Consider the following 23,292-nt stretch of genomic DNA (forward strand, 5'->3'; position numbering starts at 1 on the left):
TGCATCGATATTTTCTCAAAACACTAATGAATGATTCAAAAATAATTTGAATGAGAATATTCTTCAGTGATAGACATGGCGATTCGTCGAAACTAGCTATCGTATGGTGTATAATAAAAATTGTACATACATTACGTGTAAAATTAAATATTTACTATTATAATTTTTTTTAAAAAGTTAGCCCCGAATTTTCTGGTTCTGTCACTGGCTACACATTTACCTATTTTTAAGTTTCAACACTTTACCTATTTATTAAGATTTTCCTTAAACGAATGTTTAAAAAAAGCTATAGCTATGAGAAAACGGAGGGAGTAGTATGAGTTAAATCACCTATGTACAACAAAATGTGGTTAAGATTGTATAATGTACGATGTTATCTCACTATAATTAAGATCATTCAAAATTCGGATCCAAATTTCATAGTCATCATTATACTTATATTTGTAATTATAAATAGACTATTAAATATGAATAATAATTCAAATCTTGATCAATTTCAATGTTAAAAATTAAACGGTCTCACTAGACCAACAATTGAATACTATTTCAATCAAGATTATCTCATTCACAAGCTAAAGTTACATGTGAAATTTTATCATAAGCAAATAGATCTAATTCTGTTTAGTAAGTCTAGATAAATGACCATGTTAAACAACACAAGTACCAACGCATAGAAGAATCCCTAAATATTACTAATTGATTTGTTTTTTTTATTATGAGAAGTAGTCCACAAAAATTGGAATTTTGGAATAAAAGAGATTCAATAAAGTTAAAAAAAAATACCCCCTCTGTCCACAAAAAATAATCTCATTTTGCCACAATTTCTCGCTCTTACTTTACCTACTTTTTTCTCCTTTTCTCTCTTAGTTTACTAATTTCTTATTCAAACTCATGTCGTCCATAAATTAAACTATTTTTTTTGGATGAAAATAATACTAGAAAATAGGAATTTTGGAATAATAGAGACTGAATAAGGAAAAAAGAGAAAAAAAAACTCAATAGTCCATAAAAATAGGATTTTGGATAAAGAGATTGAATAAAGAAAAAAACAAAAAGAAATGGAAAGAGGGATTAAAGGATTCACCTACATCAGCAGCAACGACGTCGTGTTAAAGTCTAGCCCTTTTAGAATTTCGTCTCCATCTGTTTTCTGATTGAAGAACATGCATACTCAAAGCTCTTCTCTCCCACTCCTCAATTTCTTCCAATTGCTTCAATTTCTTCATGTAAATTGTAAATTGTGATTGTTTTGCTCAATAAAGTTTAGATCTCATAGTTTTTTGGGCGCATAAATGGCATCAGTTTCCTCGAGTCCTCGAACTGTTGAGGAGATCTTCAAAGATTACAGTGCTCGTCGCGCCGGAATCGTTCGTGCTTTAACTAGCGGTACTACTCTACTTTGCAATTAGGTTTTGCACAAAAGACCGATTTTTTCGAACAATTCTTTGCATTCTACTGTAAACGAACGAGTGTGATACCTTTTGGGCTCTTCTTACCTTTTCAGATGTGGATGAATTTTACGGGCTGTGCGATCCAGGTAATCTGTTCTGACTTCATTTATAAGTTTGAGTTTTGGTTGAATTGAAGCTGGGTGTTTTGACTTGGTTCTGGTGTTGTAATTTGATTGATGAAATAAAGGCATTTTGAGGAATTTTATTATATTGTTGTTTTTTTTATCAATATAGGTTTTTGCTTGATTGAAGGTCTAATTTGCTCCTATATTGTGTAATTAGGGCTGACGTCGATAGCAACTAGTTGATTTCTCTGCTTTGATTATGTTTTTTCCTTTCAAAAAGGCAGTTAATTAGGTATTTTGTTGTTGCTGTTGCTATGCTTTGACGGTTGTTGCAGGATTTCAGCTTGATTCAGAGATTTTTTTGTTTCGGCTGATTGTGATTTTGTAGCCTTTTAGTCGAAGAGTAATCAGTTTCTTGATGTCTTATTTGGAGACCTGGTTGATTAATTAGCTTCTTGTTGCTGTCATATGCTACTTGTACAAAACAACTGTGACAATGTATCACCTTCTTGTTGACAAAGAACCTTTGAAGAAAGCAATTTACCTGCGGTGTGAAATTGCCATGCCAGTTCTTTGTCCGCCTTATGCTAATCAACTTCTTGAATATTTTTTTTGTTTCTCTCGTTGATCATGTTTGGTTTCTCAATTTTACTTATTAGAGAAGGAAAATTTGTGTCTATATGGACACTCGGATGAAACTTGGGAAGTAACTCTCCCAGCTGAGGAGGTTCCACCGGAGCTCCCTGAACCTGCCCTTGGTATCAACTTTGCTAGGGATGGGATGAACCGAAGAGATTGGCTTTCTTTAATTGCTGTGCACAGTGATTGTTGGTTGCTCTCTGTCGCTTTTTACCTTGGTGCTAGGCTTAATCGTAATGAGAGGTATGAATCACGCCATTATTCTTCAAAACCACATTTGGGTTGCATAGATTAGCTTCGTATAATTTACAGAGCTGATAAACAATATTTTATGTGGAAACTTTTCTGATTGAACATCATATGGTATCTCAACTTGCAGGAAGCGCCTCTTCAGCTTGATCAATGAATTGCCGACATCTTTTGAAGTGGTAACAGAAAGAAAGCCTGTAAAAGATAAACCCAATTCAGATAGTGGAAGCAAACCTCGTGTTGGCACAAAGGTACGAGATCCTTGAATTTGAAATGATTGTTAGTATGTCCATGAATTTTTGTTTCAAGTTTCCTTACATGTACTAATGCACTTTTCCTTTCAAATTTCTTCTGTCTCCACACACGAATGTTGGATTAGTACAATACTCAAAATTTGAGCATAAAGAGCAACTGTGGCTTTAGATATCTTGTCAATTATGCAGAGATCCAGTGATGGCCAAGTCAAAAGCAACCCTAAGCTGGCTGATGAAAGTTTCGAAGAAGAGGAAGACGAACATACTGAAACATTGTGTGGAAGCTGTGGCGGAAACTACAGTGCAGATGAGTTCTGGATTGGTTGTGACATCTGTGAGCGATGGTACCATGGGAAATGCGTGAAGATAACGCCTGCTAAAGCGGAGAACATCAAGCAATACAAATGCCCGTCCTGCATGAAGCGCACTAGGCAGTAGCTGTCAGGATCAAACTGAAGATTCATAGTTTTCACTCAGTCCCTGACAAAGTAGTTTAGCAATATGTGTTTCGACATTTTATTCTGACGGGATTAAGTCCATCTCGTTGTCTACTAGGTGGTCGTCTATCGCATTGTCATATGTTTTAAATAGGATTTGATGTCTTTTATTTTAATGCTACAATATCATATGGTTTTGATGTTTCTGATGTATCATTAATTAAAAATATTTTCATGATTTCATATCTAAACTTTTATATGGATTCAACTAAAATTGTGATTGTGTTTTTAACATTTTTTCTAGTACCAAGCATTTATGTTTATAATATTGGCAGTAGTTGAAAAGTAATTAAGTTTGGTTGTAGTTGATGAAAAACAATTTCTTTGTCTTTAACAATATTTGTTTCATGAATGATGAATAGACTATTGGTACTTAGATCCGACCAATCATAGTTTATTTCATGTCAATTGTTACAAATTAGAATGCTTGAACTATTTTAACGCAAAATTAATAGAGTAGGTGATGGATAAAATGTGGTTATAGTAGTTTTGATAGACGCCCACAAAATGGAAAAAAAAAATAAATAAAAAAATAGAACTATTGGCTATGGATAAAACTATGGGAATGATCATATTTATTTCATATATAAGTGCATGTTGCGTGTAATGCAATTTATGCATTTCCCAACTCCTATTGGTAGCGATGAATTGAACTCTGGCAATAGTTAGTTAATTTGCTTATGCCACACAAAGACTTACTTGACACGTAAAAGTCAATTAATCAATAGTTCCTAAGTATAGATCTCTATCTCTCATTAACCAAAGATAGAAATAGAACTAATAAATTACTATGTTTCAATTTTAACTTAATTTGTAATTTTGATGAAATCTTATTGTAATTTACATGTCCGATGAGTCCACAAATGTATCACTCTTCCTCATATCATTCTTTACTAAGAGTTAAATCACCTAGGTACAACAAAATGTAGATATGATTTTATAATTTCATAGTATAAATTTGTACTCTGTTATCTCACTATAAGACTATACAAAGTTCTGATCGAAGTTTCATGGCATCATTATATCGGTATTTGTAATTGTAAATAGACCATAAATATGACATATAATATGAATCTTGATCAATTTCAGTGTTTACTAGTGGAATACTATTTCAATCAAGAATATCTCATTCACAAACTAACATTACATGTGAAATTTTGTCATAAACAAGGAGATCCAATTCAATTTGATAATTTAGGTAAATGACTATGTGAAATAACAAAAGTTGCTACACATGGAAGAATCCCTAAATCTTAACTGACTTTTTTTTTATATTACGAGAAGTCGACTTTTTAGTGTCGTTAAAGTATTCATGTCACGAAAATCACATCAATTATAAAGAATTTCGTAGTCCAAAAAATAGGGATTTTGGAGTAAAAGAGATTCAATTAAGTTAAAAAAAAAAAAGAAAACCTGGCTTTTGGAATAAAAGAGACTGAATAAGCAGTAGTCCAAAAATATGTGGAAATAAAAGAGATTGAATAAAGAGGGAATAAGTATCCATCAATAGCAGCCAGCAACGACGTCGTGTTAAAGTCTAGCCCTTTTAGAATTTCGTCTACATCTCTATACTAATTGAAGAATTTCATGCATACTCAAAGCTCTTCTCTCCCTCTCCTCAATTTCTTCCAATTCTTTCAATTTCTTCATGTAAATTTTAAATTGTGATTGTTTTGCTCATTAGAGTTCAGATCTCGTAGTTTTTTGGGCGCACAAATGGCATCAGTTTCCTCAAGTCCTCGAACTGTAGAGGAGATCTTCAAAGATTACAGTGCTCGTCGCGCCGGAATCGTTCGTGCTTTAACTAGCGGTACTACTCTACTTTGCAATTAGGTTTTGCACAAAAGACCTTTTTTCGAACAATTCTTTCCATTCTACTGTAAACGAACGTGTGTGATACCTTTTGGGCTCTTTTTACCTTTTCAGATGTGGATGAATTTTACGGGCTGTGCGATCCAGGTAATCTGTTCTTACTTCATTTTTAAGTTTGAGTTTTGGTTGAATTGAAGCTGGGTGTTTTGACTTGGTTCTGGTGTTGTAAATTGATTGATGCAATGTAGGCATTTTGAGGAATTTTATTATATTGCTGTTTTTTTTTATCAATATAGGTTTTTGCTTGATTGAAGGTCTAACTTGCTCTTATACTGTGTAATTAGGGCTGACGTCGATAGCAACTAGTTGATTTCTCTGCTTTGATTATGTTTTTTCCTTTCAAAAAGGCAGTTAATTAGGTATTTTGTTGCCGCTGTTGCTATGTTTTGACTGTTGTTGCAGGATTTCAGCGTGATTTAGAGTTTTTTGTTTCGGCTAATTGTGATTTTGTAGCCTTTTAGTCGAAGAGAAATCAGTTTCTTGTTGATTAATTAGCTTCTTGTTGCTGCCATATGCTACTTATACAAAATAATTGTGACAATGTATCGCCTTCTTGGTGACAAAGAACCATTGAAGAAAGCAACTTACTTGTGGTGTGAAATTGCCATGCCAGTTCTTTGTCCGCCTTATGCTAATCAACTTCTTGAATATTTTTTTTGTTTCTCTCGTTGATCATGTTTGGTTTCTCAATTTTACTTATTAGAGAAGGAAAATTTGTGTCTATATGGACACTCGGATGAAACTTGGGAAGTAACTCTCCCAGCTGAGGAGGTTCCACCGGAGCTCCCTGAACCTGCCCTTGGTATCAACTTTGCTAGGGATGGGATGAACCGAAGAGATTGGCTTTCTTTAATTGCTGTGCACAGTGATTGTTGGTTGCTCTCTGTCGCTTTTTACCTTGGAGCTAGGCTTAATCGTAATGAGAGGTATGAATCACACCATTATTCTTCAAACCCACATTTGGGTTGCATAGATTAGCTTCGTATAATTTACAGAGCTCATAAACAATATTTAATGAGGGGGACTTTTCTGATTGAACATCATATGGTATCTCAACTTGCAGGAAGCGCCTCTTCAGCTTGATCAATGAATTACCGACAGCTTTTGAAGTGGTGACAGAAAGAAAGCCTGTAAAAGATAAACCCAATTCAGATAGTGGAAGCAAACCTCGTGTTGGCACAAAGGTATGAGAACCTTGAATTTAAAATGATTGTTAGTTATCCATGAATTTCAGTTTCAATTTTTTTTACATGGTACGAATGCACTTTTCCTTTCAATTTTCTTCACTGTCTCCACAAACAGATGTTGGATTAGTACAGTGCTCAAAATTTTGGTATAAAGAGAAACTGTGGCTTAGATATCTTGTCAATTATGCAGAGATCCAGTGATGGCCAAGTCAAAAGCAACCCTAAGCTGGCTGATGAAAGTTTCGAAGAAGAGGAAGATGAACATACTGAAACATTGTGTGGAAGCTGTGGCGGAAACTACAGTGCAGATGAGTTCTGGATTGGTTGTGACATCTGTGAGCGATGGTACCATGGGAAATGCGTGAAGATAACGCCTGCTAAAGCGGAGAACATCAAGCAATACAAATGCCCGTCCTGCATGAAGCGCACTAGGCAGTAGCTGTCAGGATCAAACTGAAGATTCATAGTTTTCACTCAGTCCCTGACAAAGTAGTTTAGCAATATGTGTTTCGACATTTTATTCTGAATGGGGTAAAGTCCATCTCGTTGTCTACTAGGTGGTCGTCCATCGCAATGTCATGTTTTATGTAGGAGTTGATGTCTTTTATTTTAATGCTACAATATCATATGTTTTGATGTTTCTGATGTATTATTAATTAAAAATATTTTCATGATTTCATATCTGAACTTTTATATGGTCTTTCTTTCTGTCACTGGGCAGCTCATGAATATCTTACTCTAAAAACCAATATATAACACTGAAATTCTTAGATGTTTAGCTACTAAATCCAAACTCCTTGTTTTGGTATGTATAGTAAATTATTTTGTAACAGTAAATCTTTGTTTTCTAGTTGTCTTTCATTAGCTGGTTGTTGTACTATTTTTAGGTTTCTTCACCAAGGTGACACAAACAAGGGAGCTTGTGATGTTGAGTTTGCAACTCTTTTTTATCTTTTAATTGGATTGCAGCCATTTTTAGGCATCTTATTACGCATCCACATCATGTTTGTCTTAGTTGAGATCGCCTGTAGCAATGTTTTTCTATTTTAGCACCCCTTTTTAACTGACTATTACTTGCTCAAACACCATTGCCTAGCAGTGTTGCAAGGTCGCCCGGCCACAGCAGCAACATGGGCTCCCACCGGTCGAACAACTTGTCCAAGGAGAGGCTCAAGTGGACGAAAGATCTGCACGACTTGTTCGAGAAGGCAGTCAATCAGATTGGAGGTCCAGACAGTAAGTGAGGGTTGGTTGGTTGATCATTAATTCATTACTTTAATAATCATTCAAAGCTATGTATGTGTGTTTGGTTAATTATTTTCTGGGGTTGCTTCGTTTTGTTAGGGGCAACTCCTAAAGGTATTCTCAAGGCTATGGATATTCCTGGGCTGACTATCTTTCATGTCAAGAGTCACTTACAGGTTTCTCTCTCTCTCTCTCTCTCTCTCTCTCTACTCGTGTGCATCCGGATGTATGGTGCATCCACTCTAATTGCGCTTCATTAATCCCTAAATAGTGGAGTAGGATTTATTAATCACAATTCAGATATTTAATTAGGGTGGATGAATTAGTCACTTTCTAAAATTGGTTTTGTTTGTCTTTTCAGAAATACAGGATGTCAGTATTTACTCGAGAAGAAGACTACACGAGTAAATAAACTACACCATGTTATCAAATTGAATAGCGGATAGTAGCTAATCAAAATATCAAACTCGGAAATTATAACTCGACCTTCCATCGATGATTTATTTTTGTGTATGCCCGAACATGATCTCTTGTAACATGCAGAAGGGAAGCTTGATAGACGAAGCGTATCGGAGATGCTGCCCAACTTCAGTGCTATCTCGTGAGTCTATCCGGTTTGTTTTCATGCTAAATCTAGTAATGCTCAATTTTCCTAATTATAACAGTAAGCTCCTCTCTACTATGATAATCCGAGCTATACAACATGATAATTTTAAATGCGAAAACGTATCTAAATCTCCAATTAACTTTGTGTGAAAGTTGGTTTGGCCTTCAAAACAATCAGTTTCCTTCCGCAACTTAGAGAGTTGTAACTTTGCTTGGAAACAAAACGATACTTATAATAGGTTACTATATTTTCAACTTGGTCACTCAACAAACTTTAAAGTCATAATAATATTAATACCCATAACTTAAATTTGAGTTCATCACGTAAACGAGTCACCTAAAAATAGCAATACAAATTTAATTTGACATATGTTATCCCAATATATAGAGTTTCCCATGATTTCTTTTTCAGACCATCACTAAATAATGCAGGGGTGCACAACTAAACGAGGCATTGCAGATTCAAATGGATGCCCAGAGAAGACTGAGCGATCAGCTTGAGGTGAGAGATAAAGAGTGTAGTTTTTTTCCTTTTTGAGAATTAATATGATGAATTGAACCTCCGACCTATTGATTAAAGGGAAAACGTCTTACCAACTATGCTGCAATTCACTATCGAGAGAGAAGGTTTGGTTAAAACAAACGCATGCGTGCTTGCAGGTCCAGAAAAGCTTGAAGATGAAAATCGAAGCACAGGGAAGATTTCTAGACAAAATCATGGAGGAGTACAAGAACCGGCAGCCGGGAACCACCAAGTCATACTCTCCGATTCTCTCACTGCCGTCTCTCAGTGATGAATCGGAGCAGTCGAATGACAAGGAATTCGACTCGGACTTGGAAGGCATTAGTGAGATATCATATAAAGAAGAGCTCCGGCCTCCAAAGAGGATCAAGATTGTTCAGGAAAATGTTGTTCCACAAATGCCAATATCGTTCAATCTTGATTCACAAAACTTGAATATGTTCCCTCTTGATGGGATCAGCAAGAATCTGTATGCAGAGCAAGAGATGGGCTTCATGCCATGGGGCAGCGACACCTTCTCGCCGTCGCCAGGCATGTACAGCCATCTGAATCGGTGAGAAATAATAGAAGGGTGTCTTGTTTGTGCAGTAAAATAAGGTTTATGTGTTGGTGGGGACTGAAATTGATGGTCAGCGTATAATGATGTAATGAATAATGGCTAGAATTGCCATCGTTTGAGAGATGTACTTGATGGTAGATATCCTCTCTCTCTCTCTCTCTCTCTCTCTCACACACACACACACACACACACACACACACACACATCAAATAGGGATCAAAAGTTAAAAAATTGGAGAGCAAACCAAGGTTGTTTTCACATTGAATACCAATCATGAAAACATACATGTTCCAATGTAGAAGAAACACAGTAAGAAAATTCATATGCACAAACTTGATATGCATTAAAAGACAACTCTCCAACCAAATATTTACTACATTGTCCACAAGAATACCTGAGCGCTGATAGAGGAGAGAAAATGAACACACAAATGGTCGGATGGGGCTTTGGCGGAGCTGGGCTGGTTTTGGTCAAGCCAAGGAGGGCTTAATAAGATGAATTTGCCTCAACCATGATGCCCAGCAACCAATAAAAACCCCAATTAATACAAAGCAGGCCTCAAAAGTAATGATAACGAAGACAAGATCGATGGACTTGTGGAAAAGAAACTGACAACCAATGCATATTTACTCACCCAAGTTTATAGAACCATCCTTCATCAACTTTATGCTCAAACTATTGAATCTTCCTCTTGAGTAATGTCGAGAAGCCTTTCTCCAGTCTGTCCCAGTTTTCATCATGGCAACGAATTCATCATAGCTGATACGCCCATCCTGCATTTAAGACGAAATACAATGAGCAAAAGACTAGATAGCGCATCATACCAATACCAGAGAACTTGTATTCCAATTTCACCTTGTCTGTGTCAACCTCCTGGAAAATATCATTTGCCACATCTGTACAGTCATCAACACCGTCTTCCATCAAGGCATCTCGAAGCTCATCATGCTCAATGTAACCATTCCCATCTTTGTCAAAGTATGAGAAAGCCTTGTGGAGATGTTCATCATTGGCCATTTTCTGCAGATGGAGTGAAATTGCAAGGAATTCACCATAGTCCAAGGTTCCTTTACCATTTGTATCCACCTATTGGCAATAAAGAAATCAGCATATGCCACAGCAGGCATATTTAGAACAGTTTATTTAGGAATGCTAAACAACAAGATTGCAATCCCAAGCATGAAAGGCTTTCAACCTCCCACCAATATTAAAGTTACCAAACGAAAACCAAAACAAAAGAAGCTCATAGATAGACTGCATTATTACTATACCAAGTTTGGCTAATAGAGCAAACGGGTCAAACTAATTGCTGTGAAAAATTGCCTAAGCTTTTTCTATGGGCTTATTGTATGTAGTTAACTTACAGCTTCAATGAGCATCTGCACTTCAGATGCATCCATTTGCCCATTGAATTTCAATAACCCAGCCTTCAGTTCTTCAATTGAAACTTTACCATCATTATCTGTATCTATCTTAGCAAATATCTCTCTGATACCTTCTACTTCTTCATTAGACAAGAAATCAGCAATCACCTGAGCAAAGACAAGGGCATATACTCAGCAAGCTATAAGTAGTGAATATACAGTGACTAAACACATAAGCATCAACAAACCCTAAGAGCCTTCCTCTTGAATCTATTCATCAATGAAAATTGCTTCAGTCGTGACTTGACTACATCCCCAAGGGGAACATTTGGAGCCTTCTTTGCATTCTGAAGCCAAGTGTGTTCTGCAAATTCCAAATATTAAGAGAAGGGGAACAAACGACGTTTTGCATATGTTACACAGAGAAAGTTTTTCACATACACTGCAGAATAACAGCATATATGCCGTTGCCTAAAAAACGTGCATAAGTTCCACGCATAATTTTATTATACTCATGTTTTATGAGAAAATTAAACAAATTAAGAACTATTCAGTTAGTGCAAGTTTCAGCCATTTAACATGTACTTATGTACAACTTCCAACTTGCACACCAAAATCATTTCCACCCAAAAGATGTGACAGGGATGCCAAATTAATATGCATATATGGAATTTATTAGTCAATGACATGATCACCAAAAATAATAGTAAAATATAAACATAGAAGTATATAGAAAAGTGATTTGAGGATTTAAAAAAATTGTTATTGAGTGCATTCAACAAGTCATTTTTCAAGGATCTATGTAACTTACCAAGAACTTGCTTTGCAGTCAGCCGAATCTTCGGATCAGGTTCTAGCATCAGTCTTACAAGGCTCTTGGCGCTATCTGAAATACTTGGCCATGGTTCGCGCTCAAAGTCTATTTTCCCACGTATGATGGCCTGGGCAACGCCTTGTTCAGATTCTGTGCAAAAAAAGTTGCATAAGTTACTCATAAGTATTTCATACTCTTGATGTACTTCATTAAACCAAACCAACAATATCTTAAAAAGCCAGATTACCAGCCCAGAAAGGAGGAACTCCACACAACAATATATAGAGAATCACGCCAGCACTCCATATATCTATCTCTGGGCCGTAGCTTCGCTTTAGAACCTCTGGAGCCATATAGTAAGGGCTCCCCACAATTTCAGAAAACCTTTCACCTAGAGACCATAAATAAAAAGAATCAAAACCTCTGCATGATAACCATTAAATATATCTATAATGAGTGTAATTCAGAGCATCCAGGTTCAGGCATCATGAATTAAAGAGCGCAAGAAAAAAGCCTCACAATTGCCTCCCTGCTACAGACAATAAAACAACTACCAATAGCAAAAAAGAGAGATTTCAGGAGGTGTTATTACAGAGTAATCTTCATTGTTGCTCATTATGACAAAATGAATTTATGTGGTGTCAGCAATGTGTTTTGGTGAACATGAAAATGTATTTGACGCTAGGATGAAAACTATATAACCAATATTAACGCCTTTGATCAAACAGTTGTTTAACCTCAAAGGAACTGAAGCTATTTAATTTATTATAAATGCGGATTTGTATAACATCATATATCAAGTCAACCTCTCCAACGGGGCTCAATTTTTGGGGCATTATTTTATATTTTGTCCATAGAATTAATGTAGTCAAACACCAAAATTGATGCAAATAGATTGCAATTAATCAAACAAGTGAGCGAATCACACAAATAAAATGTCTAGTTACCAGGCTTGAAGAAGATCGACAAGCCAAAATCGATAGCTTTAAGCGGCGAATTTTCCTTCTTATTCGCGAACAGGAAATTCTCGGGCTTCAAATCCCGATGGATCACGCCGTGCTTGTGGCAGAGCTGCACGACCTCTACAATCGTCCGCATCACCGCAGCCGCGGCCCGCTCCGTGTAATGTCCACGCGCCACGATCCTGTCGAACAGCTCCCCGCCCTCGCAGAGCTCCATCACCAAATGCACCGCATTCTCGTCCTCGCAGGCCTCCTTGAAGCTGACAATGCTCGAGTTCCTCGGGAGATGCTTCATTATCGCCACCTCCCGCCGCACATCCTCGATATCCACCGCCGTCCGTAGCTTCCGCTTCGATATCGACTTGCAGGCCAGCAGCTCCCTCGTCTCCCGATCAATGCAGAGATAAGTGACTCCGAACTCGCCGCGGCCGAGCTCCCTGTCGATTAGATACTTATCGTCAATGTTATCCTTCTTCACATCTGTCAGAACTGTGATTGCTTTTTTCACATTTCCCGACGATTTATCCTTCCGGCCGTGATCGTGGCCGGAGAAGTTGGAAGATTTGACGTCTTCTCTGGCGACGGCTGCCGGAGATCTGCAGCAATTCCCCATCTAAATCGGGATTGGAGAGCGGCAACCTTAAAATTAAGCGAAAACCCTAACTCAAAGCCACCGTAGCAAGGCTCTCACATGGCTGGGGAGTGAAACCCTAGCGTCACTGGGAGTGAAGTAGAGCTTCGCAGCGATAATGCGTGTACTTTTCACACAGAAATGGCAAGATTTGTGTGTGTGAAAAGGGAAAGGGGTTTTTTTCACTCTGTAATTTGCGGTGTACGGAAACGGCTCTGATGCTTTTGTAATAGTGAGAGACAAATTATTCTCAATATTTTTGTAAATAAACTTTTTTCAAATAAACTCAGCTTTCTTCATTTGTGAAGAGTGATATACTATAAAATACTAAAAAATACTCAAAGTGATACTCTAGTATATTATTATGAGAAACATTATCTTACTAAAAGTGTAATATTCTAAAAAGTGAGGTGAGAAAGGGAATAATCTTTTAATTTAATCGATTGGTTTCTTTTTTACAAAACAATTTGAAAAAGTACCAGTAGTATTTACTGAATTAAGTGAAGAAGGGAATAAAATAGATAAGTGAAAAGAAAAGAAAAGAAAATACAAAATAAATAGTAGTAGTAATTGAAAAGAAAAAGAAATTAAGAAAAATAAAATAAAAGAGATGAAAATGACTCATTTTGTTTAAAATATCCCGAAACGAAATATGATCCAATAATTTTAGACAGGTCGCAGATGGAGTATGTATTGATATCAGTTTTAGGGATATTATTCAAGGACTGGCATTAATACACCAAAAAAAATGTGATGGAATATCTCTAGCACTAAAATTTCAATTCAAATAACCCAACTTTATAGAGTCTGTGTCACAAATATAGCACGAGTCCAATTGAGATCAGGTTGAGCTTGAGCCGATCAATCCATATTTTTGTCCTCTAATTTTCAAATTTCATTACTTTTTTTGCTTCTAGATTTTTGTAGATGCTCATGGAGTGTGTTTTGGTTTGAATTCCAAAAGTTCATATTTAACACCTTTTATACATAATAAGAAAATTGTGTGCTTAAATAAAACACCAACAATGTACTAGTAAGAAATCTGATGAGTTGGAGAATAAGATAGCTATGTTAAAAACAAGGATATATGAGGAGGCCACTTCATTCAACAACGTAAAATACAAATTTCAAAAAATGTCATTTGCACCACAAAAATCAATCTAAATAGAAAAACTAAAACAAGAATTTACCTGTTTTCTTAGTTAGATGATGGGTATGCCAAGCTTACAAGGTTCGTCTGAGATTTGAGACTCAATCGAGAGGTCCCAAGCAAAGCAGCTCAGCTCATTGCCTAAGCAACAAGACAAACTCATGCATCTGCCCACGGAAAGAGTATCTTAACAAGAGTAAACTGAGGATCCAAAGAACGAGAGGGAGTAATGAAGAGGAAATCGTGAAATACTAGTTTATCACTTCAAATTTCATACAGTACATTTTTCAACCACAAAAGCAAGTAGATAGATTATCAGTAGTAATTGCATGGGTGCAAGTTAGCATTATCAAAATGCCATCCCCCAGCAGAAATTCACTGACATTTAGAATGATTCAGACATAAATGAGTTCACAATAACTAAGGAACTCAGAAACTACTATCAGCAGTCATCAGTCATGATGATGATCATCATCATCACCTCTTTTTGAAGCCATACTTCTTGCGCTCATAGAATAGATCCGTTTTAGCACTACCCAGATTCACTATCTTGGGGCACCCATCCCTGTCCTTCTCCAGCTGAGTGCATTCCTTGCAGTAGTAGGCATCAGAGATCCCCACCCCACCACAGATAACGCACCGGCCTTGGAAAGACCCATAGTTGCACTCATCACATATCCTCACAAGGGTGCAAGGGCGAACATAGGAGTCGCATATCACACACTTGCCATCATCTTTCTCACACAGCCTTCCAATGGCAATGCCCGGTTGCTTACGACACATGATCAAGTCAGGATGATGTTTAGCCATACTTCTTCAACCCTTTGATCACTATCCTCTGCACATATTAACAGACTTATAACTATGTATCATTTCATATAAAACAGCAAACAAATTAATTTCCTTCGTTAAGCATAAAACCCTAATCACAATTGACAGATACACTTGGTGAATTGAAATTCAGCCATCCAGAAATCAAAATCCCAAATACCATATCTGAAACAGGCTTTCATAAAACATCAGCATCAACTTTATTTACCTCAATAACCATTTACAGAGACTATCTAAGAGGACAAAACTATAAACTGACCAAATTAGCAGCTCGAAACTGGGAACAGAGAGAGCTCCCACATAACAACTGAAGGAAAATCCATGATTTACATCGTCAATGATATTACTTCCCCTTATTCCCGTTTAGCTTCCACGAATATCAGATATCTACTTTCAGTGTCTATTGACTATTGATAACTGGAAATCATGCAAAGCTAGCCTTGGCAACCAAATTTATCAGAATCAAAATAAATACTTATAAACATCATACTCGCAAAATCAAAAACGAAAACTAAATGCTAAAAGGAAAATAAATTAGTGTTCGCCTCATTTTTGCATAAAATGTTAACCAAATTAGACAAACTAATAGAAGCTCATAACTGGAACGGAAAGCTCCAAAATAACAACTAATGGAAAATCAATCACTTGCATAATCAGTGGTAAACATTCTAACTTTTTTCTATTTAGATTCCATGACTATCATCACTCTACTTTCAGTCTCTATGGACTATTGATAACTGGAAATCATGCAAAGCTAGCCTTGACAGCTCAATTCATCACAATCAAAATAAAAACATATGAACATCAAAATCATAGAACCAAGAAAGAATACTAAAAGCTAAAACCTCATTTTTGCAAAGAGATTAACACACTGAATAAATGAACTAGGGCGGGGTATCCCCTGCTGAAAGATTGTTCAATTGTGTCTGGCAGCAGATCGAACATAAATAGAGAGAGAAGGGATGAACCTGCGGCGGCAAAAGAGTGCGAAATGAAATCCAAAAAAGGAGATAGAAGGAGAGCAGAGATGAACCTGCGGCGGCGAAGAGTGCGAATTGAAATCCCAAAAATGAGGTTACTGCGTTCGATTTCTAATTTCCCTTTTCAAGTGAAACTTTATATATTTACAGTTTAACCACTCAATAATTCAAAATAACATTTTCTACTTCCAAAACTATAACAAATCCCATCGGCCCAAAAGTATGAATTAAGCCAATGGGCCTAAGCTGGGCTTATGGATTAAAAATTTAAAAGCAATACTTTATTCTCTTCATTAATCTATTTTACTATATTTTCATTTAATTCACTAAACACAATTATCTTATATTTTGCATCCATAAAAAACCGTATCAACTTATAATACTACGAATTTATGATAGAGGTTGCGATAAATTTTTCTAGTACTTGTTCAAATTTGAATCCAACAGTACACGAGGACGAAAAAAATTCTGATAGTATTTTATTATTAGTTACAACTACTCAATATAACTAATTTTGCTACTCAACCAAACAAACTAGACTCATGAAATCAGCAGCACTAAATAAAAAAATCCAAAACCAAATTCAATTTAAAATCCAACAATGGCAAAGTATGCGGCAGCACAAATTGTATTTTTTTCACTCCACTGCAAATAATTCTCTTCATAGTGGTAAAATAATTAAAACTTAAGAATTTGCTACATTAACGGTAAAACTTAAAAAAAATTATTTTGGGCGAAATTTCAGTGGTGGGCATTACAAAAATTTCCAATAACTTGATGGAAATAAAAGGTCGAAGCAATTTTTGTGCGTAATTTCGCTTTGTGAACATTACGAGATTATTTGTGACAAGAAAGTGTTTGCAAAACTGAGAATTTGCAAAGTAGTAGCAATTTGGCAATTAAAAGTTGAATTGTAATCGAAATGGCCACACAAACGAAATATATATTCCAAGTTTCCACTAAAATCCAAGCAAAAGAGCATACAACAATCTAGAGAATAGTCTAGCAACACTGGATTTAAACTCAGTAAAATAAACCCTAATTAACATCTGACGCAATTGCCAACCCTAGCAGCTCAGCCGCCAAATCCGTAGAGAGTGCGGCCCTGCCTCTTGAGGGCGTATACGACGTCCATCGCCGTCACGGTTTTCCGGCGAGCGTGCTCGGTGTAGGTCACAGCGTCACGGATGACGTTCTCGAGGAAGATCTTGAGCACGCCGCGGGTCTCCTCGTAGATGAGGCCGCTGATACGCTTGACGCCGCCACGACGCGCCAGACGGCGGATCGCCGGCTTGGTGATACCCTGGATGTTGTCCCTCAGCACCTTGCGGTGGCGCTTAGCGCCGCCCTTCCCCAATCCTTTTCCGCCTTTTCCTCTTCCCGACATCTTTGGCTGGAGCTCCGGCTGTGAAAATTGGGGATGAATTTGTTTTGAAATGTGGAATGATTTTTAGAGGGAGGAGTGGGGATTGAATATATTTGGTTGTTGGGGAATTATGTACCGTTGGATTAGATTGTTTTTGGACGGCTAGAGATGAGGGTCCGCGTTTAATGATAAGAGTTCGTCGACCGTTGATTATGGGTCCTGCGTAGGAGATTTCACCGTTAGATGTGCGTAGCGGATTGTGGGAGAAATGTGTTTTTATGAGCTCAAATTTAGAGTTGTCAACTGGCCCAGCTCGGCCCAGGACCAGGGTTTGAAACGAGCTGTGCCGGGCCGGGCTTATTTTCATATATCTCAACCCAGCCCAGACCCACTTGGTCAGTGGGCCGAGCTGGGCGGGGCTGAACTGGGTCGGGCTTTGACAATGTAATAATACTCAACATAAACAAAAAATTTCTTAAATGTAAATACTTCAATTGAAAATTACAAAAAATATTACAGGTTCGAAGAGTTAATCCGGATAATTTTTCCAATCAAAAGTAAAGTTGGATCATTAGTACTTGAATAGTAATAATCCGTTATTGGAAAATAAAATCTCTCGATATCCGGCTCTTGATCTTCTGGTGCATTAATTACCGAATCTGGTTCGCCATCTTCATCTTCTTGACCTTCTTCTTTCATTTCTGACATTCTATATCTTTCGAGCCTCTTCAACTTGTTCAATCGAAATTCTTCATCCATCCAATTCTTCAAAAGCATTCAAAATTTGATAGATTTTGGCATCAATCGAGTTATTCTATCTGTCACTGTTCTTGCACCTGCACTAAAAGCACTTTCGGATGCTACACTAGACATTGACATGTTAGTAGATCACGTGCAATCATAGATAAAATAGGATAATTTTTTTGTTCCATTTTCCACCAATGTAGAATATCAAAATCCTCAGAATTTTCCACTAAATCTAAGCTTAAATAATGTTTAAGCTCATTTGTTGATCTAGTACCAGAATCACTTTTCCTCTTTTTTATTTTACCTAGAAGTGCACAACTAGATGAACAATCACTGCTGTTTTTGTTGGAAGAAGATGGAATAGCAGTTGTCAATGTATTTTTAAAACAAGAGGTATATGAACCAACTAACAAATTCAAACAATCCCCCAATTGATCATTTGTTATAGGATTTTCAATACAAAAACACGAGTAATATTCTTCAAGATAAACCTCACAACCATCCTTTTTTGCATCTTGGATAAAAAATATAAGAAAAAATAGCACAAAAAGGAACATTTTGATAATACTTTTTCCATTTAATCTCCATCTTTCCAATAATGTCTTTCACATTTTCCATATATCTATGCTCATCAAAAATTTTAACAATGTTAACCAATTCACGCAACATAATATTGGAAGTAGGATAACAACTATCGGACATAACATTAGTCATATCACTAAACGTTTGTAAAAGAGGTATTAATATGTTAACAATCTCCCAATTCTTCTCACTAATAGCACTAATGCTAGAATTTTTTTCTTTCATATAGCGTATTATTATTATTGAAGAATAGGGTTTAGCTTCCATTAACATTCTATAAGTTGAAGACCACCTCGTTTTTACATCAATATACGGAATTTTAAATTTCATTTTCACACTTTTAACCATCCTCCTATACTTTTGCAACCTAACCGAAGATGATGTAATGAATAGTAAAAAATCTCGTATAAGATCAATATGAGGTCTAATACTTTGCAGTCCATCACATACACATAGGACATGACAAACACAACGAATGTGAAAAAAATTTGCATCAAAATTTGGCTTCAAAAATTCAATAAAATACTCTATAGCTTTGCCATTATTTGTTGCATTGTCTAATGTAATAGACATAATTTTATCACTTATTTCCCAATAATTCAAACAAGACATAACAGCTTGATATATAGATATACCATCATGTGGATGCTCAAGCAATAAAAAATCAATTATTCTTTTTTCCAACATGAAATTTTCATTTATCCAATGGGTTGTAACACATAAATAATGCAAACCTTTTCTACCAAGCCATAAGTCGGTAGTTAAAGAAATTTTAGAAAACAATGTTTTCAAAGCAATAATTTCAAATTCATATATTTTGTAACCATCTTTGTAAAAAAGTGTTTCGTGAAACACTTTTAAAACGAGGTTGCATTTTTTTCATAAAATTTGCAAAATATTGAGTTTCCACTAAATTAAAAGGAAGTTCAGCTCCTATAACAAGTTTAGCAAGTTCAATTCTCACTTCATCTTGTTTATATGCACAATTTATAACAGTACCACTAGATGAAATATCTAAATTTTGTTGTCTACTATCATCTAACAAGTCATTATCTTCACAATTATTGTGATGATTATTCAAATGTCTAGTTAAAGTACCAATGCCATAATTAACTTTAAAAGCAAATTTGACCTTACAGAGCTTACAAGCTGCTTTTTCATCATTCAAGGTAAAATAATTCCACACTTTACTAGTCTTAGATCTAACTGGTGGTTTTTTTAACTCCAATAGAAGTTTGGGTTTCAACAAAAGTGGTTTGGTCCTCCTATAAGTTTACATGTTGTGGCTGTGATGCAGATTCTGAAAAAAGAGGAACATACTCATTTTGTGGTGTTCTAGAAGATGAACTAGGATACATTCCCATAAATCTTTTCATTTTTAAGATATAAAATAGCCAAGAAATAAACAGGCAATGAAGCTATAACAAAATTAAACAAATAAATCACAACTGGAGCAAAATTAGCTATATAAAAAATCAACAGTAACAAATATTAAACTAGAACAATTATATAAATCAAAAATTAAAACAAACCATGTGATTATTGGCAGTTTAGCAATACTAAATCAGACAAATGATACTTTGATTGGATGATTCTCGACAACACCAAATCCACCAGATGAACAGTTGGATGAAGATGGATGATTCTCGACAACAATGATTGAGGATGCAGAGAATAAGAGTAAGAGAATTGGAGTAGGGATGAAGATGGAATGGAGAATACAATTACATGTATTTATAGGAGAATTAGAGAAGAACAATTAAGATTATACCGTTGAAAACTTGGACTTGGAGAATCGAAAATAGTGAAAGTTAACTCCTCTCCCCTCCATAACTGATTAAATGAGAATTTTGGGAAGAAGGATCGATTGAGATATAATTATTCCTGAATTGTTACTGGTGTAGAGAGAGGTATAATATTAAAGAAAAGAGAGAGAAGAAGACCCATGGAATGAAAATTGAGAATGGAGGTTGGATTTGGAACGCCTATTTTATTTACCAATCACCAATCTCTTTTTAATTAAGCGGCTGGCACGCCACTTTTATTACTTAGAAACTAGCAATTTATTAATGGTGCATTGCCATTTAATATATTAGTTTTAATTAAATCCTAAACCTAACCATATTTAATTAAGTGAGTGGGTTGAAGCTGGGCTGAGCTGGGCCTGAGCCGGGCTTGGGCTGGGGCTGGGGCTGGGCTGCTAGCGAGCCTGGTGCAGAGTCGGTCCTGGGTTTACAAATAGGCGTAAATGGAGCTCGTTACACTCAACAAGCCCAGCCCAAGCCCGTTCCATTTCTCTGACGAGCCTGGCCTGGGCCGAGCTGGGCTGGGCCAGCCCGGCCCAGTTGACAACTCTACTCAAATTTATAATTTTGTTTAATGATCTAGCACTTAGTAGTAGTACTCCATGATACTCCATTTCAATATTACGCATATAATACTAGTACTTTCTTAAAGAAATATGAGTAAATTTTGAAACCAGATAGATCAATTCATTGGAGATAAAAAAAGAGAGTCAAGTATGATAAGTAGGATTATGTCTAAGGCCTTTTTTATATGTTAGCCTTAGGTGCAGGGGCGTAGCCAGAAAATCATGCTATATGGGGCAAAATTATATCCAGTGTAATTTTATGAATTTTAATAAAGGGGCATTTAGTGAAGAAGTTGATATATATTTGAAAATTTGTACTAAAATATAGAAGGATGAGTGGGGTGAGGAGGGGCAATTGCCCCATCTAGACATAGGCTAGCTACGCCCCTGCTTAGGTGATCAATTACACACAATAAATGTAAGATTTCAAAAGTACAAAAGATACAATAGATTTAAAAGTTACTACACAAAACGAGTACATATTTTAAGACTCTTAACACAATATAATCATATACTCCTCTATTAAAACCACCAACTTTTATTAAGGATCTTAATATAAAAACATAATAAACCAAAGTCTTCTCGTGAACACATCAGAAACTCTAATCTCATCACATGACCAACCATTGGCGGATCTACATGTATCGGGGAGGGCTTTAGCCCTTAATAAATTGATTTTTTAAACTTCTTCCTATTATAAACTTTTAAAATTTATTCATTTTTATACATATAATTATATAAAAGCTCCTTTTAATAATCTAAAGTACCTAAAAATTTATTTTTAAGTAGTATAACTTTAAATATTTAGTCGCTAATTATGTTCATTGCTGCGTCTGCCACTGTGACCAACAACCAATCAAGTTCACACAAAACAAGCGCCACGCTACTTAAAACCTCGTTTATCGCACTCGAGACTCTCAAACCCTTCAAATCTTCTCAAACAAAGGCCGAGGTCCAAGTTAAATTCAAATCGATTTCACCATAAAAAGCTTCACATGTAGTCTGATAGTGATAAAATAGACCAATGATGAAGAAGGCACAAAGAGTAATTGTTCCACCAAAAAGAGTGTATAAAAGAAGAAAGTAAATGAAATAACTAAATGAGCTATCACTCATGCGATAAATCAAAGGGTGCGGGTTGGAACAAAGGGATCAGGATTCTGGGTGGTATGGGTATCGGGCTTCGGGTATTGGCACCACTTTGCTTTACATGGGTTGCATTCAAATGGGCCATATTTGTTCACAGCCCAACACAAAATAATTAAAGTTGGTGTGTATATCTTACTATAAATTTGTTGAATGGATTTTGAATTATCTTTTCAAATAATAAGCTCAAGCACTGAATTTACTTGAAAATTTATACTTTCAATCTAATAATGCAGCATTGTATTCTCAATTTGTAATGTAAGTATATACCTACGACTTCGTAGTTCATTTTCAATAAGAAGTTTCAGAAAAGTTTCAAATAAAAATAAAATGTGAAGAAGATTATGTTTTTAAAATTTTGAAATATGAGAGTTTTCATATTTCCAAACGTGGTTAATGCCCTAAATCTGTGGACCATTTTCGATGTTGCTTCTGTTATAGGAAATTATATTTCGTTTAGAAGTCGATTTTTTTTGAAAAAGCACCAACAATATTAAATTTATTAATAATTTTGGTAACAAACTTGTGCCCCATAATGCCTAAGTTAATTAAGCTTCAAACACACTGCAGTCTTATTCCACATGATGACAAGTGACTTTTGAGCTTATTTCCACTAATCAAATCCAACAGCAAAAATTCACTGTAGAAGTTGGGATGTCCATTCATGATACATAATTACATCTTTGATTATTGCAAACTAAATCATTCATAGGTTAATGAATAGTTACATTTTTAGGTACCATAAGTTTGAAATATTTTATAAAATGACATAGAGTTAAATTTACGAGTAGATATTGTTAATTTATTAGCTCAGACAAATTGTTAGAAATATAAATTTCCGAAGTACCTTGAATATTTATATACGTATGAAGCTCTATATAATTCATTGATCTTTTCTAGTATCAATCTTGGAAAAAGTGTATATTCATATAACCCCTTGATATATATCTATATTATTATCACCCTTTCTTATTTTAATTTATAAGGATAGTTTATCAATTTTTAATAAAATGATTGGATTTTATTTCTTATGGTATGGATCGTTTGTTTATGAAAATTATTCAAAATTATGATAAAAAGGACGTGCTTTACCGTATAAATTTTAGGTGTATCACATATATTAAACTCCACATAATTTATGAGTATAAGCTTGTTAAATACTCCTACTAGTATATAGGTAATATAATATGGCTACGACTAA

The 23,292-nt window shown here is 35.6% G+C and overlaps 6 protein-coding genes across 8 annotated transcripts; 3 read left to right on the top strand and 3 right to left on the bottom strand.

The window, feature by feature from the left end:
• The first annotated feature begins 1,106 nt into the window (after positions 1-1,106).
• Positions 1,107-3,340, top strand: LOC121785210 (PHD finger protein ALFIN-LIKE 2-like). Its single transcript, XM_042183596.1, has 5 exons — positions 1,107-1,386; positions 1,505-1,537; positions 2,176-2,398; positions 2,535-2,655; positions 2,848-3,340. Exons 1-5 carry the CDS (start codon positions 1,293-1,295, stop codon positions 3,094-3,096), a joined length of 720 nt encoding a protein of 239 aa, XP_042039530.1. The 5' UTR covers positions 1,107-1,292; the 3' UTR covers positions 3,097-3,340.
• Positions 3,341-4,677: 1,337 nt separating this feature from the next.
• On the top strand, positions 4,678-6,893 carry LOC121785218 (PHD finger protein ALFIN-LIKE 2-like). The gene is made up of 5 exons (XM_042183603.1): positions 4,678-4,965; positions 5,082-5,114; positions 5,731-5,953; positions 6,091-6,211; positions 6,405-6,893. Exons 1-5 carry the CDS (start codon positions 4,872-4,874, stop codon positions 6,651-6,653), a joined length of 720 nt encoding a protein of 239 aa, XP_042039537.1. The 5' UTR covers positions 4,678-4,871; the 3' UTR covers positions 6,654-6,893.
• Positions 6,894-7,016: 123 nt separating this feature from the next.
• LOC121785197 (myb family transcription factor PHL7-like) lies at positions 7,017-9,286 on the top strand. 2 transcript variants are annotated; one of them, XM_042183587.1, is made up of 6 exons: positions 7,017-7,450; positions 7,559-7,635; positions 7,821-7,863; positions 8,003-8,073; positions 8,498-8,567; positions 8,726-9,286. In XM_042183587.1, exons 2-6 carry the CDS (start codon positions 7,616-7,618, stop codon positions 9,143-9,145), a joined length of 624 nt encoding a protein of 207 aa, XP_042039521.1. In that variant the 5' UTR covers positions 7,017-7,450; positions 7,559-7,615; the 3' UTR covers positions 9,146-9,286. The 2 variants fall into 2 exon arrangements, with proteins under 2 accessions (XP_042039521.1, XP_042039514.1); XM_042183580.1 differs by having other exon boundaries at positions 8,003-8,060.
• Positions 9,287-9,471: 185 nt separating this feature from the next.
• On the bottom strand, positions 9,472-13,130 carry LOC121785176 (calcium-dependent protein kinase 13). Its single transcript, XM_042183558.1, has 7 exons — positions 12,273-13,130; positions 11,573-11,716; positions 11,323-11,475; positions 10,760-10,875; positions 10,512-10,679; positions 10,003-10,233; positions 9,472-9,920 (listed from the first exon to the last, which is right to left on the bottom strand). The coding sequence occupies exons 1-7, from the start codon at positions 12,898-12,900 to the stop codon at positions 9,774-9,776; spliced, it is 1,587 nt and encodes a 528-aa protein (XP_042039492.1). The 5' UTR covers positions 12,901-13,130; the 3' UTR covers positions 9,472-9,773.
• A 1,168-nt stretch (positions 13,131-14,298) lies between these two features.
• On the bottom strand, positions 14,299-16,016 carry LOC121760021 (PHD finger-like domain-containing protein 5A). 2 transcript variants are annotated; one of them, XM_042155623.1, is made up of 2 exons: positions 15,933-16,016; positions 14,299-14,906 (listed from the first exon to the last, which is right to left on the bottom strand). In XM_042155623.1, the coding sequence occupies exon 2, from the start codon at positions 14,876-14,878 to the stop codon at positions 14,546-14,548; it is 333 nt and encodes a 110-aa protein (XP_042011557.1). In that variant the 5' UTR covers positions 14,879-14,906; positions 15,933-16,016; the 3' UTR covers positions 14,299-14,545. The 2 variants fall into 2 exon arrangements, with proteins under 2 accessions (XP_042011557.1, XP_042011563.1); XM_042155629.1 differs by having other exon boundaries at positions 15,868-15,979.
• A 786-nt stretch (positions 16,017-16,802) lies between these two features.
• LOC121769257 (histone H4) lies at positions 16,803-17,318 on the bottom strand. The gene has a single exon (XM_042166010.1). It carries the CDS (start codon positions 17,264-17,266, stop codon positions 16,955-16,957), a length of 312 nt encoding a protein of 103 aa, XP_042021944.1. The 5' UTR covers positions 17,267-17,318; the 3' UTR covers positions 16,803-16,954.
• Between the last annotated feature and the right edge of the window lie 5,974 nt (positions 17,319-23,292).

Source organism: Salvia splendens, chromosome 2, assembly GCF_004379255.2.
Source record: "Salvia splendens isolate huo1 chromosome 2, SspV2, whole genome shotgun sequence".
NCBI classification, from domain to species: domain Eukaryota; kingdom Viridiplantae; phylum Streptophyta; class Magnoliopsida; order Lamiales; family Lamiaceae; genus Salvia; species Salvia splendens.

What these genes read in the sequence shown, in the direction of transcription:
- LOC121785210 (XM_042183596.1), top strand. Translation starts at nt 1,293, where the DNA reads ATGGCATCAGTTTCCTCGAGTCCTCGAACTGTTGAGGAGATCTTCAAA. An exon ending in TTACGGGCTGTGCGATCCAG is followed by an intron (nt 1,538 to 2,175) that starts GTAATCTGTTCT and finishes TTTACTTATTAG; the next exon opens with AGAAGGAAAATTTGTGTCTA. An exon ending in AGGCTTAATCGTAATGAGAG is followed by an intron (nt 2,399 to 2,534) that starts GTATGAATCACG and finishes CTCAACTTGCAG; the next exon opens with GAAGCGCCTCTTCAGCTTGA.
- LOC121785218 (XM_042183603.1), top strand. Translation starts at nt 4,872, where the DNA reads ATGGCATCAGTTTCCTCAAGTCCTCGAACTGTAGAGGAGATCTTCAAA. An exon ending in CGTTCGTGCTTTAACTAGCG is followed by an intron (nt 4,966 to 5,081) that starts GTACTACTCTAC and finishes TTACCTTTTCAG; the next exon opens with ATGTGGATGAATTTTACGGG. An exon ending in TTACGGGCTGTGCGATCCAG is followed by an intron (nt 5,115 to 5,730) that starts GTAATCTGTTCT and finishes TTTACTTATTAG; the next exon opens with AGAAGGAAAATTTGTGTCTA.
- LOC121785197 (XM_042183580.1), top strand. Translation starts at nt 7,345, where the DNA reads ATGGGCTCCCACCGGTCGAACAACTTGTCCAAGGAGAGGCTCAAGTGG. An exon ending in ATGTCAAGAGTCACTTACAG is followed by an intron (nt 7,636 to 7,820) that starts GTTTCTCTCTCT and finishes TTGTCTTTTCAG; the next exon opens with AAATACAGGATGTCAGTATT. An exon ending in TCGAGAAGAAGACTACACGA is followed by an intron (nt 7,864 to 8,002) that starts GTAAATAAACTA and finishes TGTAACATGCAG; the next exon opens with AAGGGAAGCTTGATAGACGA.
- LOC121785176 (XM_042183558.1), bottom strand. Translation starts at nt 12,900, where the DNA reads ATGGGGAATTGCTGCAGATCTCCGGCAGCCGTCGCCAGAGAAGACGTC. An exon ending in AGTTCCTCCTTTCTGGGCTG is followed by an intron (nt 11,476 to 11,572) that starts GTAATCTGGCTT and finishes TTTTTTGCACAG; the next exon opens with AATCTGAACAAGGCGTTGCC. An exon ending in TGCAGATGCTCATTGAAGCT is followed by an intron (nt 10,234 to 10,511) that starts GTAAGTTAACTA and finishes TATTGCCAATAG; the next exon opens with GTGGATACAAATGGTAAAGG.
- LOC121760021 (XM_042155623.1), bottom strand. Translation starts at nt 14,878, where the DNA reads ATGGCTAAACATCATCCTGACTTGATCATGTGTCGTAAGCAACCGGGC.
- LOC121769257 (XM_042166010.1), bottom strand. Translation starts at nt 17,266, where the DNA reads ATGTCGGGAAGAGGAAAAGGCGGAAAAGGATTGGGGAAGGGCGGCGCT.